Below are 21,126 nucleotides of genomic sequence, written 5' to 3'. Positions count from 1 at the left end.
ATTGAAGAACCTTACTGCTGGTGACTTGGGATCTCTTTGGCTGGAGCCTTGCAGTGCTCAGAATCTGAGCTTGTCTCACTAATTATCATTCCACTCTTCCAGGTCAATGATGCCATAGGAAGGGACTGGCCCTGGATCTATTTTGTTACACTAATCATCATAGGGTCATTTTTTGTACTTAACTTGGTTCTCGGTGTACTTAGCGGGTAAGCAGTACCAGGAAAATGTTTTATTATTGTTTATTTTTAAAAATTTGTATTTCTATTCCTACTCTCTGGTTACCAAAACAACGGTCAGTGGCGGGTTGATCTCAAGAACCTTAAGAGAAGGCCTAGGCTATTGCTGTGCCAATAGCAAAATACAGCATTCTTGTATCACAGAAGGAGTCTTTGGACTAAATCAAAAGAATATAAGACAATTTTTTTGTCTGTTACACATTCCTCTACCTGTACACTGTGGGGAGAGGACAGCGCTGTGCTCCCATGTGGGCAAAGCAATCCATGCACCATAGGAGGGGATTATAGTAGAATTTCTGGAAGAGTCAGTAAGATTGAAGGAGGAATGAGAGCATGAGACAAATCCCTTTACATCTGTAGGATGAGATTCCTGCCAAATTATGTCTTCTCACAGGAGAAATTTTCACATTGTTTAGAACATCTGAAGCACAGCCTACCAGGAGACTATTTTCCCTGGAGAGAGTCTTGGGCACGTTTCTTCTTCAGTAAGCCCATCTTCTCTATTGTGCAGATTGCAAACTTGGCATGATGCAGGGAGAAAAGATCATTTCCCTCTGACCTTTTCCAAGGATGAACAGAGAAGCAGAAGTCCTTTTAGTGTTTAAGCATTTTTAAGACATCCAGACGTTTAGCTGTGTTTCAGTTCTGCAGTACAACCCTCACTGCAAAGCATCATTTTAGTAGCTTTGATTAAAAACAATGGGTATTGTCCCCAGTACTTAAAAACTTTACTGCCCCTGGGGAGACACATAATTTAAGGAATCAAGCCAGCAAACATTCCTTGAAAGATTTAAAAAAAAAATCTTCTAGGATTAGACTTCTAGTTCCATATTTGGGCATGACTGGGGGCTACAGACATTCTGTGTACATGGATAAATATGGTATGAGGATTTTTATGCATCCTCTTTTTGTTTCTACCATCCTGCCTCCTTTGATGAGCTCTAAATGAGTTTCATTAGGGTCTGTACCGGTTGCCTGAGTAGGCAGCCCTGAAGTCCTTTGTCTTTTGATCAAAAGAGAGGGAAAATGATCTCTGAGCAGGAGAGAGGACTTGATGCCTCATAGAAATGATGTCCTCGGTACTTGGGCCAACAAGATAGGAAGGGCAGCAGTGGGACTGGGGAAAAAGATCCACCTTTGGCCATGGAGACAGGCAAAGAGACAGGTAATAGAAGGTCAGCAGGAGGTATTATTTCTATCTTCATGACTCCATTGAAGGAGAAGCCACTGTGACAGCTGCTGCCAGGAGAAGGGTTTCCACACCATAATGGAAGTGTGGAGAAAATCCTCAGTAATGAAGTGTTGGGCAATAGTCTGTGTTTGCATATCTGGAGAGTGATGCCCTGGTACAGCTTTGAAACACAAACTCCTCATTCCTCCAGGTGGATGCTCTGCCCAGCAGGTAAGGATGTCAGCACTAGTGGGGAATGATCAGCTGACAGGGAAAGGGATCTGTTCTATCCGATCCTGATTGGATAAAAAGGGCCTGTGAGCCCAGCCATGGGGAGTGCATAGTATTCAAGCACTGCTGATTCAATTTACCTGCACTTGGATTTTTACCTGTGAATAATTAATAATTTAGTTTTCTCTCTCTTTCGTTTTCAACTCAAAAAAGTCTTTTGAGGCCTAAATGTTCCACCTCCTGCCATACTGCAGCTAAACCACCACAGTTAGTGGTAGGAGATGGAAACAGTCTGTAGAGGGAACTGAAATCAAAGATGAAGTTCACCTTGTTTAAGCTGTGAGTCACTCTTTCTGGCTGTCTTCACAGTGTTATGACAGCTGCACTGTTTCTGCAAAAATGTCCCCAACTGGAGAAAAGTAAAAAGAAACTTGAGAATTTGCATCCATGAAAAAACACAGAAATTATGGGAGAAATTTTCCAAATTTTCTTTGGTCTATATAAGCAGTTCTTAAACAATTAACTTTCTAAAGCAGTTCTAAATTCTGCTGAGTTACAAAGTGTCTTCACTTTGCAGATTCAGCTTTTTTTCTTGGAGAGTTGCTATTGCTATTTGTCTGATCTATGTTGATGATCCACCTGTCTGTTCTAGATACAAAGCAGCATTCCTGGTTATCTCTGAATATCCATTCTGGGCATCTCTGATTTTTTTTCCCATTTATCTATTTCAGGAGCTTCAGCAGGCATGTTGTGTAGGTAGGCTTCACAAATGACAGATTAGCTTGGGGGGAGGAGGGTAATCACTTCTGAATACATAAGTGTAATTAATTGTACTCACAAAGACACCTTGATTGCACCTGCAAAATGAAATGCTGGATTCTGCTCTGCTGAAAGAGCTCTTTTGTAATTTGTTTTTCCTCAGGTATATCATCCATTCATGGTCCTGGTGAATTTACTAATCACATACTAGCCTAAATAGCATGTCAGAGTATTTATATGTGGAGCTGTAATCTCCTCCTGACTTGGCTGAGCACAATACAAAATTCATGTACTCCAAAGGAATATCCAGTCAGCAGATCACACAGCAGACCTCCCCAAGCCCAGGCAAAACAATTCCACATCATTGCTCTGAGCAGTGATAAGAAGTCACTTGAGATCAGAGATGTTCACATCTCTGTTATCTATTTCAGTTAATTAATGAGGAAAAAAAAAAAAAGGCAGAGGGGGTTCAACCTTCAGACAAGTACACCTAAGAATATAGAGTCCCATTTCCTTTATATTTTGATCCAGATCCCAGGACACAGGCCAAACAAGCAGTTGCCTAAGGCAAATGGAGGGCAGGAGAACAGAGGGTTTCTTCTGCCTTGAGAGGCTCCTGCAAAACACCGTTGGCTGCTTTTGATGCTTTTACTGCCAAGAAAAAGGTCAGAGTGAACAGGAGGCTGGCTATGGTTGTAGCTCCTCCTTGAGCAGGTTTTGTGACCTTTCAGGTATTTTTCCTAATTTTTTGACTCCTCTTCCAACCCATCCTACTCCTTGGTGTACTTCTCAGGGTGGATGAGATTTGGAGCCTTGTGCTCCCCTTTGAGTAGTAAGCAAGAGTTTTGAACTATTAGAATTCTGCTGTTTTGCTCACTTTCCATCTCGCCTCTAAATGTGAGAAATCATATCAACAAGACTAATCTAAATTCCATCATTGGGATAGGAAAAAGAAATTTTCTTCTGAAACAGCACATAATGCAGAGCTGGGTGTTTATGATCTTGACCCACTCTAACCCCACACAGAGAAAGCATCTCTCCAGAATACTCTGCTCTCTGGTGTTCCCACTGGCAGGCATTTCTATAATTTTCTGGGAGAAGTGAACCAAAGTGAAACAAACTGAATTGTGGTAAAAACAATCAGATGCACCCACTCTTATACTGATGTTTTGGGTTCACTGAAAAAAGACAGATTGCTTGCTAGTTGTGTGAGCCTTTGTTGACCTCACCCTGCCATGATTGTGCAGCCTTTTTTGTGGAAGCAAAAAGACTAGAAGACTCTAGATGAACATGGCACTTCCATCAAAAGCTTCTGTGGTCCTTGGCCTGCCTGCTGGAGCTGCAAGCAGTGACCATTTACTGCCAGCTGTGCTGGAGGCAGCAGCAATGTGTGCACCTGCCTGCATTACACCCTGGGCTGAGGCCACCAGCTCCCTTGCCATGGGATGGAAAATGGCCACTGATAAGAACTCTTGATTGTGAGCTACATTTGCCCACGTGGGAGGTGGTTTGAATTGCAGTGGCAATTTCCTGAGCCACCTGTTCTCAATGGTTTAGTGTTAGTAGAGCATAGAAATTAAGACAATTTAAACCAGTTGTCTTCTTTGGAGAGTCATCTGAGATGTGGAGTGTCATGTGTTGTACCAGGGGAAGAGACATGGAATTGCAGGTCATTTTCACAAAGCAATCACAGTATTTTGCATTGTGTCAGAAAACTCTAGGTTCAGCCCATTTCAAAATTGGACCCATTTGTTTTAGATTCTAAAATAATACTTTATGAGCTAAAAATCGAAATGTTGAAATTTGATGTAACAGGCTTAATAATACATTGATTCATTCAGTGATTATTTTTTTAAGAGTTAATTCATTAATTTGCATACAGCAGTGTAGCAGGCCCAGGGGAAAAGTGTTACTGAAGCAGAAAATATAACCACTACTGATGGATTTTTTCCTAACAATCTTCGTACAGTTTTTATTATTATTATTGTTGTTGGGCTTATTTGTTTCTTTTATATTGTAAATAGTAAAATATCACTCCCAGTATGAGAAAATTTCATTTTTCATTTTTTCCATGCCTTGAGGCTGCGTTTGGACCCAGAGCTGACTGTGGACTAATTTCAGGCCAGAGAAGGCAGTGGTTCTCTTCCTCACCTCCACCTTACAACACTCACTTGGGCAGGCAGGCCTGAACCTCAGCAGCATTACAGGGGTGCACATGATACTGCGTGCATTGTCACATATTTTGGCTAGAAATAAAGGGATCATTCTGCTTTGATCCTGCTGCAGTCCTGGTGTCATGCACAGTTCAGAATTCTGAAAACCTGATACAAAGCCTGTGAAGTCCATGGAAGTCTTTCAGCAGGTTTTGAACCCAACAGGATGAAAGCACTCACCGTCACTGTTAGAAATCCACCTCCACCTCAGTCACGTGGCACTCACAAAATTCACATTTTGGCTAAGATTTTCATTATCCTAATATTATGCCAGCAAAATCAGTGGTAGATTTTCTATTCACTTTTGCAGGAACAAATCTAAACCAAATGCCAAGTGGAGTAGCATTTTGTTAAATCCATTCATTGCTGACAGTCTTCAGCAACAGTAATGGATAAAGCGCTGGGGAGATTGGCTTTACCTCTTTTCCTAGAAAGACTGGCCTGTATTATCTGCTGTGTGTGTCTTGTGTAGTGATCTGCTTCAGCAGATAGAAGACTTAATGCTTAAGTACTCTTGGTCCAGCAATTTTCACAATCATTAAACTTACTTTTTAAAATACGAGTGTTAAAACCTGGGTTAGAACCACATGAGTCTCTAAATAAGGGAGGTCAGCATTTCTTGAAAAAAATTATTGATGAAAGAGGAGAAGAAACAGCACTGCAGCCAAAAAGAAGACAAAGCCAAGAACCCAGGATCATAACAAAGCAACAGGAAATTCTTGTTCTTATGCCCGGTTTTAAGTCTGTATTCCCAACAGTGTTCTTTCATAAAACTATCATCAAATGTTTTGCCCTGTCCACTTTCTGGCAGAATTTATTAGTTTTGTCTATCCATAATTTAGCATATTTGTCCATCCAGTGTGAGATTTGAAAAATATATTTCATGTTAGATAACAGCCTCGAATGCTGAAACTCTTCAGTAAAACTTTGAGGTCTGAGTTTTTAACTATATTTTTCAGTACTGTGGATGAAATGGTCCATAATTAAATGTGTACAGGATTGTGAGTACCATTAATTACACTTAAACTGGCCCAAATTAGTTGTGATGAAATGTAAAATCTTAAACACTGATGGAAACCTGGCTAGAAATTAGAGCCACCAGCTCACTCTCCAGATGTCAGATTATTGTCAAACAGTTCATCTTTAACCATTATTCATATAGACATTTGTAGATAACTCTTGGAAAATATCAAGTGTTTACAGAATGTTAAAAAATGTCTGTTATTTTACACAAAATTGTACGTAAATTTCACATATATGTTTTATTTGAATTGTCAATCAAATGCTGAGAAGGAAAGTTTTGAAAAAGGTTATCAGTCTTTTCCTAAGTGTTGGTAGATATGTGGACACTCCAGCTGTTTTACACGTGTGTGCGCAGCAAGGATGGTCCATACATGTGTTTGTCTGGAGAGAATAGAAACAGCTGGATGTGCTACACAGACTGAGAAGACTTTCTGGTGGAAATCATTCTAACCCATTGTTTTTCTTCCATCTCTTCCTCCTTTCTGCCCATGTCCTGTCCCTCCCTCCCTCTTGCTAGGGAGTTTTCCAAAGAAAGAGAAAAGGCCAAGGCTCGAGGCGATTTCCAGAAGCTTCGAGAAAAGCAGCAGCTAGAGGAGGATCTGAAGGGATACTTAGACTGGATAACTCAAGCAGAAGATATTGATCCAGAAAATGAAGATGAAGGCATGGATGAGGAGAAGCCTCGAAACAGTAAGCAACTTTCTTCTCTCGCTTTCTTTTTCTTTTTCTCTCTCTCTTTCTCTGTCTCTCTCCGTGCTTTTAGCCACAAAGCCTGTGCCCATCTGCTGTAGTGCTGAGGTGGCTTCTAAGGAAGAACAAGTTCTTCCTTCCTGAGACATGCAATATGCTTATACATGATTCCAATTTAATGCTTGTAGGAAAGCATGGGAAGCAGAAATATGAGTACAATAATTGGTATTCTGCAGATCAGTGTTTAGTCTGTGATAGGGGCATTAGATCCTGAAATTAAACAGATGAAAGGTCAATACTTGCTGGTAAAGTCCACTACTGAGAAAAGTTTTAAAGTACAAGTGTGCCCTCCATTCATTTATTTAATTGAAGCTCATTGTTGTAGGCTTTTTGCACATGGTTGGTTCCTTTGAAAGCAAAGGTTTCTCAGGGAAAGGAGAGTTACAGTATGGGAGGAGGGCCAAATCAGCTCTGTTGTATCTTAAGGGGGCCATCTGTAACTCCATTGAAAACAGTGGATTTGTGCTTGCTTTTGCCAGGATGGGTTAAGCTCCCGGACTTTTCTTCTAAGGGTGTTATTTCTTACTCTTCTTTTTTGGAGTTGACAAGGTGTTTGTACAAAGTGCAAATTCACCAAAAATCTCTTATTAGAAATCCTGAAGAAAGAGGGCCTTGAAGAAAGCAGTGCTTCCCCAACATTTCATTAGCATTATTGAATCTTCTACCACCTTCTCTTTTACCAACACAAGCTGTGTAACACTTCAGAGCCACTTAGCAGTTGTCATTGCTGGTTGTGCACTTGGGAAGTGTCAGACTTGGAACTCTTACACAGCCCATGGACAATGGCTCTACTCTTGACTTTCATCATGGGAATGTGCATTTTCTTTGTTTGATTTTGGAAGAGAAGACATGAAACGTGTCCTAGATATCACCCTTCTTACCAAACAATCAAAATCTATGGGATGGTCCCATCACAAACATATCTTCCAGTAGCAGGAAGATTGGACACGGCAAAGTTGTGCTTTTCTTTCTTCAGCAAGATTTTTAATAGATGTTCATGACCTTTAGAATATTAGTAACCACTATTGCTGCCAAAACAATGAAATTCTTAAAAAAAAAAGGGGTCATTAATATCAGGTTATACCCACAATACTTAGGTATCTGGACTTGAAGGAGTCACTGTGGTGACTCAGACTTTTCTCAAATCAGATTATTTTGATTTTTATGCTGGTATTTTCATTGCTCATATAGTTTACTTTCACCTCAGCAACCATTCAAAAATAACTATATTAATCATGTCCAAAATTTGCTGCTCAGTGGCATACCATACATGAATAAATCAGATGAAGGTTCACTGCATGTACTGTTGAGTGTGGTCAATCCATATTTGAGCTAACAAGCCCCTTTTGTGGGTGGTGATATTAAGAAGTGAAAGGTAACACATCTCCAGCTTGCTGTCAGTTCTTCCTGGTCAATTTGATAAGGTGAGTTTTGGAAGACATGGTTTATCAAAATTAGTCCTCTCACATCTGAGTCAGAAAAGCTGAGAAGTAATGGTTTCAGTTTAAGATAACATCACAGAAAAGGTACTGTAAGTAAGTGACAGGGCAGGGCATTTTGTTTAGGGTGAGGTTTATTTTTGGTGTGTTATCTCCTGAGTTGAATGCTTTGGCATTCCTGCCAGCAGTCAATCACCAGTAGGGTTAAATTGGAAGAGAAAGATGGCATTATTTATCTTCCAAAAGCCATTTACAAAAAAAGTGAAGGACAGATGGCACAGATGTAAATTCCCTCGTAAGTCCCTTTGGCTTGAGTGTTCCCAAGACATTTGAATCCCACCTACTCTCAGTCCAAGCTTACATCACCAAGACTCCAATGTCTTCCTTGTTTTCTTATGTTTAGCTCAGCTGCCTCCTATGCACCTTCAGTGTCTTTTGTTCAAGTGCTCATCAAAGCTCATCACCTTCTGTTTCTAGCACAGCATCTGAACTCCATGGCTGACTGTTACTGCCCTTTCAAGCACACTTTGTTCAGTGACTAATTAATGTTGACTTTTGAGGTATCAGCCCTGAGAATTTCAAATGACAGATCACTGGAGCACGCAGGGCAGTTCAGACCTCCTTAAGCTGCTGTGTTAGCTCAATAAACTTCAGGTGTGGCCTTTGCATCAGTGGTGTTGTACTGATGCTCAGAGGACATGTGCTCCTGCCTGAGCTCTGACACTGATTCACACTGATTCACACTGATACACACACAAATACGCTAAATACTTTAAAGAAGTCACATCAGTTTTTGCTTCTTTGCTTTTTCCTGAGAGCTTTTTTTTTTTGGTTTTTTTTTTAATAAAGAGTATCAGAATAGTTTTAGAAGTTCAAATAAAAAAATACTTATTAATCTAGAGACTCAGCTAATGTAAGTTCTGAGACTCAGCAGTTTACACCATCTGGGCTCTGACCCAGGTAGTCTACCTACACTGAATCATCCCAAACACAGAGAACATATGTTTCCCATCTTTTCTTTGTCCTTGGCAGCTACAGAGGCAGATTTTTCTGTCTTTTAACTTTGTAGAGAGTGCTGCCCACTTGTCAGCATGGGCACTGCCTCCTGTAAAACAGAGGACACAAGGTGGAAGGGAAGAGAAACTCACTTGCATGCCCTTTTGGTTGAACTGCCTGTGACAGTCCTTAGGGCATCATCATTCATATTTTGCATACACTGCTGCTTTCCTGAGGCTCTCAAACTTTGCCCAAAGCCTCACTGGGAGTTTGCAGCCCTTAATGAAGTTACCAAGTCCAAGGCTACAACAGAGAACACCTTAGTGAAGGAAGGGGTAAAAAAAGGAAGATAAATGCAACCAGAGTTCGACAACCTGTGCAGTCTTTAGTTCTTCTCTCCATAGTAGAGGTCTTGGCACTTTGCTGAGGGAGCTCATCACCACTTGTTGCTCACATGGATTGAGAGACATTCACAGAGCAGGCTGAGCTAATTCCCTGTCTTTGAGGAATTACCACATTTAAGGCAGTTTTTCCATGCTGTTTGCAAACATGGATTTGCCATTGTGACAGATGTGAGGTGGGAAATGTGAAAAGGCTTCTGGGGGCTGTTTGTGTTGATGATTTTGTTCTGTGCTCTTACCCTGATGTGCCTTCCACATGGGAAGAAAGCTTTAATTTAATGGAGGGGAGAAACACATCGTGTCACAGAACAGCTGCTGAATTCAAAATTACAGGATGGCAAAGAAAACTGCCCCTCCTGTTGCCACAGTTACTGGGAATTTGCACTTTTATTTTCCCTTCCTGAGAGTGGTCTGGAATGCCTGTGTTGCTATGGGCAGAAGCAGGAAACTTCAGTCCAACTCAGATTCTCCTCCTATTGAAATTGATTGGCAAAACTTCCACAGACTGCAGTGGGGTCACAACTAATTGTTGAATGGGCAGGATGAATTAATTTGATGTTTCTGAGTGCTCAGGTTTTGTCCTCCCTCTGTTTCCTTTTTTTCAGTTCTATTTGGTGCCACCATGTGCAGTGAGAGTCTGACCTCACTAATGTCAACAGAGTCCCTAAAAGTAAAAAAACCCCACTGGTTTGTAAAGGCATTCCATGATTCCAGACAATTAATCCTTCTTGTTAAGTCATATCCAACATAGTACTGTAAATTCAAGAACTGATTTGCAAGTAGCTTACTCTACTAAAATAAAAAGTCTTATCATTCTTCAAGCCCTATTGTAATGGAACTGATGGCTGTAGATAATTAAGTTTTCGTGTAGCGCAGCAGAAAAAAACCCAGTACAAATCAATGTGTTGCCTATCAAAATCATATAATATTTCAGGTGGTACATTAAATAATGAAAAGTGTGTGTCTGTACATGCAGATTTATGCCTCTATTGAAGTGGGAATAGTGCACAACTGAAGACAAAAAGTACAGACATACAGGCAGGTTTTAAAATTTATATTAAAAATTAATCAGTTTAAAAAGAAATAGTCCTCAGTCTTCACCTTCAGAGCATTGCTGTAGTGCCTTAGTGACCTTTGGAAATGTTCATTAATATCTGAGTTTGCTGCCTCTAAGGAGTCAATGACAACCTAACTTTTTGGTGGACTATAGGTTTTGTCTCACTCTTTCAACCACTGTTACTTTTGAACATCTCCATAACTGGGAATTAGAGACTGCATTTAATCACAGATTTAGGAGAGTCTTTCCTGGGGGAAAAAAAAAATTATTTTGAGACAAAGAAGAAGTTTTCAGCAGAAAAAGCAAAATTTCAGAAGAAATTGGTACTTCTTAGACCATTACAGCTTTTGGAAAATCTGTGTCTTTCATGGGAACAATTCCTGCTTCTGCACATCAGGCCATAAATGAGAACAGGAGAGATGGTAGTTTAAATAGAAGGGAAGAGTTTTAGAACTCTAAAAATAGAAACCTCAGTAATTTCAACCCAAACAGGGCTTTATTCCCAAGAACTCCAATAGTAGTTTGACTCTATTAAGTAACAGGGAAAAAAGCATGACCACCTGTCCCTAAAAGACCAGGCATTTTAGGATTTATCTATCCAATTCCTGTTGACTTGACTTCCTTTTGCACAGGGAATTTATGCACCACAAGGAGACTATGTTGATTTCAGTGAGGTTATGTACAAAATACCCTCCACACACTTGAATGAAAGCTGTCACTAAATTCTGTGCAACCCTTTGGGAAAGTTAGTGATGTGGAGCTGTTGGATAAGAGAGAGTTTTGTGTACAGATCTAGTCATGAGAAAAAGGTAAAAGAACACCAACTTCAATTTGTACATTTGTTCAATTTGTATATTTAGTAATTTCATATGTCATAATTCATAATTTCATCTGTCAGCCTGCTCAGTGGCCTCCAAGTCATGTGTTTAGTGTTCTGACTTTAGTGGTTTATTATTTTCAGCCTGAAATAAAATATCATGGTGCTCTGGGATAATGTCTAAGGTAGGAAGGATTTTCAAAGGGTTACAAGCTAAAATTTCAAGGTGGCCTAAAATACTCTTGGTCCATCTTCTGCAATGAAATTTAATGGGCAAGTGCACAGCTGGGGAATCCCCATGCAGAGGGGAAAATGAGTGGATATTTAAAAGATAACTATTTTACATTCATTCTTGACCCTCACTGCCTTAAAACCCGTCTTCTTACTGTATGAGCAAAGAGAGGCTGTTCTGAGTTAATTTCTGTTTAGCACAGAATACTTGAACTTGTCTGCCAACAGCAAATTAGTTCATCCTGCATTATTCTAGTTTCATCCACAGAATCTGTCCTGATGTATTTTACATACACATGGAAGGACATGGACAACCACCCCTTGATAGGCAGGTACAGATATTGTCAAAAAGCAATTTTAAAAAATCCACATGGAGCTTGCATGGAATTTAAGATCATCTAAACAAAAGCTCTAAGAGGCACAGGCTGGAAAATGAAACCCTTATTAATTTAATTTTTCCAATACCAGTGGGTGGCTTGAGAAAGGCATCATAGAACATGGTTGCATTTTGCTTTCCATATCCAAATACAAGGAAATCAATGCCAGTCTTGTAAAATGATTTATTATCTGTCAACACCTCATCTAAAGAGGAAGAAAGCACAATCTCTTCTACTTTTATCATTGTCCACTGATGTGGAAAATAATCATCTGGTAACCCAGAAGAGATGAGCTGCAGTGCCAACAATTTGTAGGCATTTCACAAGGGCACCTGATAGGTATTTCACAAGTTTAGTAACTGGGATAAATCTATTCTCTTTCACCTGGAGACAGAGGGACAAAAGAAGTGTATACTGTGCCAACAGGTTGTTCTAGGGGAAAACAAATCCATGTATTAATGTGCAGAGGTTCCAACATATGGTTTGTTTGGACAGGAGTGACAGCAGCTGCCAGCTGTGTGCTGTGCCCAATAGAATATAAACCCCGTGGCATTCTCCTACCTTGTCATCTTTTGAAGCAGCTCATACACTGCTCTTAATTTAAATACCAGAGTTTGAGGACACCTAATGAAAGGCCTTTGTGAATGATAAGTCAGCTTTGTTTTTGTTGTGTGGCTCTTCACAGAGCGGCTCAGGTTGCAAAATGCAGCAAGGGTTTGTGCTACAGATGTCAAGCTTGAGTCTATAATTAGGATGCTGCCTAGAAAAAGCTTCCAGGACATTAGTTCTCACATTAGGCTGAATCACTCCTACAGTCCTCAGGCAAAATTTGTACTGAAATTCCTGGGGATTTTGCCTGGGTAAGGACTTGGGCCCCAATCAGTTTCATCCAAGGTCAATAACAAAACATGCTCATGTCAGCACTCTAAAAGGTTGCCCAGTGTGAGGTCTTGGAGCACAGAGGCTTCTCAGTGCTCACACATCACTTGAGTATTGTGCAGCTGGCATCCACCAAAGGGAGAGTGTGAGGTATCTGGGGCCTGAAATCACTTACAGCACTGGGCACTCCACTGAGCACTGTTTGCCCAGTGCAGCATTCCACTGGCTAAAATGCAGCTGTGTCTGGCATGAATGGGATCCACAGTCATTACAAGCATGTGGTTCCCATTCATGCCAGACACAACTGCCAGACACAACTATACATAACTATACTGAAATAAATGTGTGGTCAGATCCAGGTAAACTCTGATATCCTAAAAAGGAAAAGCTATACGCATCAGGAATATTTTTTTTTTTAAGAGCATTTGTGAGGCTTTATAGTGACCCTACAGGTAGTTGTGGTAGCAGAGTACACAGGGCAATGATCTTCAGTGATGTAGGTGAAAGTAAAGCTGCCATTTCTAAGCATCATTTTCATTTTATAATTTCTGTGCAGCACAAGTAACAAAAAAAAAAAAATCATTTAGGGTGATTCTTCTTTGATTCTTCTTCCACATTTCCATCAATGTCAACAAAACTATGATGTCAACATTTGACTTTTCCCTATTAGAATAAAATCAAACTGAGAATAGATTTATAGATTTTCTTCCTGACTCTCTTAATATGTTGCCATCTTTCTTTTTTTTTTCTTTTTTCTTTTTTTTTTTTTTGAGTGAAAAAACAAGGAAGCAGTAGATCCTTATCCTTGATTGTTCTGTCTTTCTCCATTTCCAAGAGGAAATACTTGGGGAAAAAAAGTTAGTGTTCTCAACAAAGTGAAATTTAAAACTTGAGGGTTTAAATTATGCTTTAAAATGCTTCAGCTACAACATTGTTTTCTTGAAATATGTGTATGCAGGGTGATATTTGGAGAGGGGTGAACTCTTTTTCTGGACTCCTTTGTCCAATTAAAAAAAAAAGACACAGCAAAGCTAAATCATATTCTCATGATCACCCACCCCACAGTGCCAGTGGCACAGGCTCTCACACCATTTTCTGCCCTCTAGAGCAGAAAGAGCAGAATTTTGATCCTGGATTGCATCACATAAGGCATTTCCAAGTTTCATCAGGGTGGTTTTGAACTATTTTCCTTCTCTGGCAATTCACAGTAATCATACCAATCATTGTAAGAAATACAAGAGTTTTTTTGTTCCCCTGAATGTATGGATGGTTCACTCCAAAGGTCTGGTTTTCTGGTTTTTGTCAGCAATATAATTTAATAACCCAGCCTTTAGCAAAAGCAGCTTTTAGGTTCATTGTCCTGTAGATTTCACAACTTCCCAGTTTTTCTTTCTTTCTGTCTCAAAGGAAGATTTGAACATAAAACAAAAAGCAAGCAACCATTTGAAAACCTTCTTCTTCCCCTTCCTTCTCTGCTGGTAAGTTACTGCTAGGGAGGTAAATCCCACCTAAACCAACAAGATGCTAAAGCAGTTTAGCTCAAGCCTGCATTTTCTATCAAAGCACAGTGGAGAAAACAATGTTTCCTTTGTTTGAACAGAGAGCAAAAGAAGAAGCTGCTGGTATTCAGGACAAAGCTGTGGCCAATGCAATAACCTATAATTCAGCAGTAATTTGTTCCAACAGAGCATCAGAAGGCCTGATATAAATTGGTGAAGAGGAAAAAGTGTTTCTAGAAATCAGGGAAATTCCCCCACTTTGGGAAGGTGGGCTAAATTCAGGCATGTGCCTGACTCCATCAGCCAGCTCATTGAGTGAGCAGCTCTGAGATAATTAGCTGATCCTGTGAGGGTGACTGTGATGAGCACCAAATCTCTGTGCCACTTCTGCATGGGAGAATGGAAGCCAGTATGGAGACTAAACTCCCAAACTGTGCTAATTTTTGCCCACAGGCACATTTTTTTCTTCTTGCTCCTTGCAGGCATCAAAGGTTACAGCAATTAGATAAGCTTCCAGGTTACTGTAGTTTACATCTTGGGAAACAACCTCTTCCTATAATATCCTCTCTGACTGAAAAAGTTTTATGGTGATCTACAGTGCTCTTGCTCTCTTGCAGCTGAGAATTTGGCTTGTCTTGTTCAACTCACAGGTTTTTCCAATACCTCCTTTCCCTGGTTCCTGTGTCCTGAAGCACAAAGAACTTTATATTGAGAGCTGCTGGAGCAGTGGGGTGTGACCAGCTATAGCACAGAGAGACTGACATTAATGTTGATAGGGCATTAAGTTTATCCACTATAAAAGCTATTTCCCTAGCAAAGACTGACTGGGGAGATAACACCTCTGTTTTCCCTGCTAGAAGAGAGACTTGTGTTGATGTAGAAATTCTCTTCTAGTACCAGTTTGTTACATAGAAATATCTTTGCAGGTAAGGCTTTAGAGGGAATCCATTGTTTATATAGCTGGCAAAGACCCCTTTGTGCAAATAATTTTATCTCTACCTGCCCTGCTGGCAAGTGTTTCTTGAAGCTGTCAAGATTAATCCATTGACACTGGTTCTACTCCTCAGGAGAGGACATTACTCTGTGAAAAAGCTGCCTTTGCCATACCTTCTGATTAATTGCTTTATTTCCCATGGTGAGAGAGGCATAGAAAGCATTTGATACCAGCATCTCCACAGAAAAGTTTTGGAAGAAATGCCACAAACCTTCAAGCTGAGTATTCATAGAGTAAGACCATTTCTTATTTCATTTTTTAAGCAAATGCCTAAAGTGTGCTCTTAAATCTTTGCAAGGACACTTATAAAGTGGTTTTAAAAACTGTGGAGTATTCAGCAGTTCCTGCTGAAGTCAGTGAGAATGGCCCATGGTCAGTGTTTTAAAGTAAGTCACCATTGCAGATGTAGTCTCAAGAGCCTCTTCTCAAGAGCCTCTTCTCATTTCTTCAAATGAGAAGAAAGCACTGGTGAGCAGGACTGATAGCTGAAATCCTGAGCATTGTTTTGATGTGGTATGTAGAGCTGTCAGGAGAGGGGCTGTAGTGCTCAGGAACGGTAGCTGAGGGACATGAAGCATGTGTTTTGAGTTAGAAACAACTGCTGGGGATGAGAACCAGTTTTATTACAGTAATGTCAGCCAAGATCAAAGCCACAGTGTGTCTGGCACTGTATATACAGAAATTAAAAGTATGTTGTATGCATTTCCTTTTTACAGGAAATCAAAACTAGTAAAGATGGGGTTCAGCTGACTAAATACATTAATCTAATGCCAATTTAGACACCTCATCATACCCAAGACCTTCATTGTGCACTGACAGGTCAAGTATAGCAGCTTGTACTCTTGCAGTGTGATAGTTGGAAGGAATATCCCAAATGGGGTGTCAAAAATGTCATCCAGTGCCTCAAAAAAGGCAATTGAGCGTGGTTAGTCTGAAGACATGTAGGAAAAGTTTAGTACAAGTAGAACCTTCAGTACTGATCCTGTAAGCTGAATGTCTTAAAAAAGTGTGATGGAACCAGCTGTAACAGAAATTGTTCTGGCATGATGTTGGTTTTTTTCCCTTGTCTAAGTGTTTATTCATCATGACCCATCTCTTTGTCTTCCTTATATATTTTATGTTATAACTTGAAGATTCATGTGCAGAGAGGTAGATACTGAAGCCCAGACCAAGAGCTCTGTTTGGGAAGGGCTCAGAGCAGGAAGTCTCAAGGGCCCAGGACAGACTGAGGGATGCAGGAGGTGCGTTAGCAGAGCTTTCCTGCAGAAAATCTCATTTCCTCCACCTTGCCCAGCCCTGACTGTCAGGCAGCTTGAGTAGTTCATCACTTGCTTAAGTCAATTCACAAGCAAGCACAGAGGAAGGCAAAGATAAAAGTATTCTGTTTTAAACACAAGTGTGGGGTTGGAGCACTGACCCTGCTGTTGCACAGGCAGTGCAGTAGAGCTGTGCAATGAGCTGTGGCTGACGGGAGATCTGAGGCACAGCTCAGACACAGGGAGTCTTGGTGACATTACACAGCTGAACTGGCACATATGTAACCAAACTGGCAGCCAGGGCTGAGCAGCTGAGGAAGCTGACAGCTGTGAATGGCACCCAGCCCTTTTCAGTGCTTTGGGAAGCCTGGGAAGCTTGCAGCAGGACCCTGGTGCAGGCATGGCTCCAAGGGAGCAGCAGTCACACCCTCACTCTGTGCCTGCTCCCTTCTGCTTGCTGGGTATCCACCCAGTACGGTCTGCTAGGGGGATAAAAATCTCTGCTGTATCTCTTGTGTTTGCTGCTGGGGAGAAAAGCAGGTCTCTCCATGCCAGTTATCTCATAGACAACATCAAGCCTGGAGAGGTGGCGGGGGAAGGAAAATGTTTCCAACTGAGGAACTGAACTGAAAATAGCTGTGGCACTGAGTCTGCCTGCTGATGACAGCAGCTCTTCAGTTAGCAGGATTGTGGAGACAAGACAACAGATTAGAGAATTGGCCTTTCAGATCTTGAGGCCCAAATTCAAATTCAGCTTTAGTGCCCACAGGTGTTTATAGGGCAGCTCACATCCTCACTCTCATTTACAAAGTTCACAAACCACAGCATGATGCATCTCTCTTCTCCTTTTCCACTTGAGGAAAGGCTGCATTCAGACATGTCAGTCCAGGTTCAAACTGTAAAGGACTTGTAGTGAACCCAAGGATAGGGGTCCCTTTGGATCAGGGTGAGGATGTTACCAACTACATTAAAATTCCTAGTCTGAAGTAGCAGAAGGGTTAAGCATCAGAACAAGGATGCAGTGGCAGAGCTGCTGGATCCTCACAGATGTGCAGATCAAAATGTAAGTGTATTATGTGGCTGTTGGAAGAGCCAGGAGCTGAATAACAGGGCTATGCCAGGTCATGAATGACTTGTTTTAACACAGCTGTGTGAGGGCAGCTTGCATAACACCTGCCCACACTAAGCTTAACTCAAGCTGTTGTTATCAGTCCCTGACTTTCCTGCATGCTGGAAGTATTTGCAAACCAGGAATTTATTATTTCAAGGCCACTATAAAATGCCTATTTCTTTGGCTCAGGGTAATTAGCCTATTCTCAATGCCTTGCTCAAAAGGCAGGAAAGGCTTAATCATATGTTTGACAAGCTGACTTCAGAGGCAAGGCTCTTTAACTTCAATTTTTGCTTTTCTCCTGGCTGCACAGTAATACACAGCCTGCCCAGCTAGCATGTCTCGTGCTTCTGACTCATGATATTGTGATTATAGTGTCTAGTATCAGACTAGTCAATATGTTAGTAAAAGTGTCTGAGAGAGCACCACTTGCAGGAGCAGCACACAGAATCACAAGCATTTTATTTACTAGGCACAGAAGAAATGCAACAGAGCAGGGGTTCAAAGCACAGTTTTATGCACATTTGGGAATAGGAGAGATGAGCTCCATTTCAGGTCATGAGACTGGATTGAATCTGTTCAGAGTGGTGCAAGAACACAGCTCCAAGGGGCTGGTGCTTTCACAGACCCCTGGCTCAGGAGAGACCTAAATCTCTAAATGTATGTGTTGCTGTGTCTGTTGATCAGTGAAATGAATTGCTTGATTGTTTGCCATCAAGGAAAGCATCATCCATAAGCCTTCTCACACATCCCACATGAATCCTGCTATTAGAAAATGTCTCCACTTGCTGAGCACTCATCTCAGTCAGGCACTGTCTGTTCAGATGGACAGGGCCTTGATGCTGTTTTTTCTTCATAAGATTAATGCCCAAATATTTTAAACACTACTCCTAAATTGGCGTTTCCCAAATGCAGGGAGCACACTGTACTCTTCCAGCTTGCAGAGTGATATTTCAGATTAAAATTCCCAATCACTTTTTCCTTCCTACCATCTCTTTGCCTGTGTTCCAGTCACTACCCAGCTGATCTGCTTGTCCTTTGAAATAATACAGTTTTTCCCTCACATTCACTTTTCTTTGGGTTTTTTGGGGGGTTTTGTTTTGTTGGGTATTTTTTGTTGGTTTTTTTGGGGGGGGGGTGTTGTTTTGTTAGGTTTTTTGGGTTTGGTTTTTTTGGTGTTTGGTTTTTAGGGTTTGGGGTTTTTTTTTTTTTTAGTTTTGTCTGCCAGCAAGAGTCAGCCTCTTGGATAATACTTTCCTCCTTCTATACCAGAGAAGATACACCTTCTCATTGGCACAATTCCTGCCTAAGATCACTGGGTATAAGGCTGTGCAGGCTTCCTCTGGGGAAAATGCCCATTGTGAGCTACCAGGGCATGATTTCCCACCCACTGCACCACCCAAACAGTTCCTGCTGTTCCCACCTATCCTCTTACGTGCTGCAGATCACAAATTGTAGGCCACTCACCGAGTTCTCAGGCATCACCCACCTTGAAATGGCTTTTGACAGGCAGGAATGTCATAAAACAGCCAGAGCTGCATCTCAGTCACTTTGAAGATTAGCAGTCCAGGTGTAAAGCAGACACCTAGACTCCCTGGAGAGTTTCTGATGACCTCAGCAGATCAGCTTGGAAGGAGCTTCTATAATTTTTTTTTGCTTCTCCCAGACTCTGCAGGGAGGATGGATTCACAGGGCTGTGCTCTGCAGGAACAAAGATGCTGCTGCTGAAGTAGAGATCCTAATCAGAGTTACCACCCCAGCATGCAGGTGTATATTTGTGTAGGTGGGCAGATGCAGAAGTTCCCCATGAACAGGAACTGCAGAATGAGCTGCAGTTGCAGAATCCAGCACATGGGCTGCTTTGAAACCACATTTGTGCTGAAAACCTGTGTCCTGTCTATTTTCATTAATAACAATGCCAGTGAGAAATATGAATGACTTCATGATTATTAGTGGCACAAAAAGCAGAGGGATTTTTTGGTGGTTTTTGCTGTCTCCAGGGCACTTCCTTTGCCATTAGTTATTTTGCTCATGATCAATGTTTGTATCACTTCCCAACACATTATCTGCAGGGTTTGCAGCTCTCATGCCCCCATTTCCAAGGCGCCTGCAAGACCAGCCTGCAGTAATGGAATCCTTCTGTTTTTCTAGTGAGATGGTCCTGCTTTTTGTGCCCACACATAATTTTGTGGGGTTGTTTCAGGAGCATTTGATGGCTTTGCTGCCCATTCTAGTTCCTCTACTAAAAATCATAAAGAATGAGAGAGAAAACTTGTTGAACTCCTACAAATGGGCTGTTGTAATTTGTTCACAAAATGCTGTTGAAAGAGTCATAGATCCTCAGTAGTTTTGCCTTTCCTTCATTTTGTCTGTCCATCCTTGAATTGCTTCCGAATTCTGTGGGGAACTAGAGAGGTTGCTAAAAAGTATTATACTGACACAAGAAGCACCATAAACCATGTCCTGGCAAATAAATGCCATGCACTTTGGCACCTTAATTGTTGCTCCTAGCAAGGCAAACGATGCAAGTCATTTATCAGACAAGAAAATCAGTTTAGGAGGTCACAGGAGGATCCAGATTCAGGAGAGGGACATCTTTCAAGGTGTGTTCTGGTAGCACCTCTGTCACCCTGTGACCCAGCCAATCTGTCCTCCTTCAGCCACAGGGACTGTGAGAGTGGCTTGCATTGCCCTTGCAGGCAGATTCTCTGCATGGAACAGGCTCCTGCAGCAGTCTCAGGTGTTTGCTCAGCAGCACAGCAGTTATCCAGGGACACTGCCTCTCTTGCCCTTTTCAGCAGAGAGACTCCTTTCTGCAAAGTCTACTTTTGGGGGAGTCCCATGCCCTGTGCTTACGAGATATTTTAAGATACCACAGGTTATGCAAAGAAAAGCTTTGTCCTTCAGGCAGGAAATGCAAAGAGATTTGAAGTTCTTCCTTTCAATTACAGAACAAAACATGTGTGCCACTGGCAAAGGCTGTCACTTGGCAGGGCCAGCAGTTTGACTGTGCCCATTACTTGGTCCTCTGTGCACGTGCATTCCACTCACTGGCTGTAATGAACAAATATTTATGGAATCCAGCATATTACTGTCAATATTGCTATAAAAAGAAGGGAAATGGCAGCTGTTCAAACTAGCTGAGGAGTTTGTTACAGTAAAATAAGTCCCAGGAAGATTAATTAGCAGCAAGGTAATGCATTTATAGGTGAGCAGTAATCTGCATGTGGTAATGACAGATCTGTTAATCACAGGCCTGCACAATTAATACATTTCACTCTCTCTCCTCTTCCCCTTCTGTAAGATATAGATTTATGTAGCCCATAACTCTATCTCCTCAACATGTGTATGGACATATGGTGACTCTTTGGAAGGGGAGAAGGATGAGTTAAAACAAGCATTTATGAATAAAATATACACTTTGCAATTTATATTGTAAAATAGATAATCTATCTATGAATGAAACATTTGATGGTACAATACTTCATCTCAGTATTGGCAATGCTCCTGCTTTGTGCTGCTCCATTCAGTAAAGCAGTGTTACACTGCACCAGCCTCTGCTGCAGCCCAGTGCCCAGCCTGGCTTGGTGTCATCACAGGTCCTGGCCCTACACAGGGGCTGTGGTCCTTTCCATGGATGGAAAGGTGTTTTTACCAAAAGTCTTTTCCTGTTTGACTGAAGTGGA

At 41.3% G+C, this 21,126-nt stretch overlaps 1 protein-coding gene across 7 annotated transcripts in view; it reads left to right on the top strand.

The window, feature by feature from the left end:
• Positions 1 to 21,126, top strand: part of CACNA1C (calcium voltage-gated channel subunit alpha1 C) — a 416,899-nt gene that overhangs the window by 271,018 nt on the left and 124,755 nt on the right. For all 7 annotated transcript variants that reach the window (XM_077178180.1, XM_077178176.1, XM_077178177.1 and 4 more), the window contains exon 9: positions 6,151 to 6,323. In XM_077178180.1, the coding sequence (XP_077034295.1) occupies positions 6,151 to 6,323 (173 nt within the window). The remainder of the gene's footprint in view (positions 1 to 6,150; positions 6,324 to 21,126) is intronic.

Source organism: Agelaius phoeniceus, chromosome 5, assembly GCF_051311805.1.
Source record: "Agelaius phoeniceus isolate bAgePho1 chromosome 5, bAgePho1.hap1, whole genome shotgun sequence".
NCBI classification, from domain to species: domain Eukaryota; kingdom Metazoa; phylum Chordata; class Aves; order Passeriformes; family Icteridae; genus Agelaius; species Agelaius phoeniceus.
This window is presented reverse-complemented; position numbering and strand designations above follow the sequence as displayed.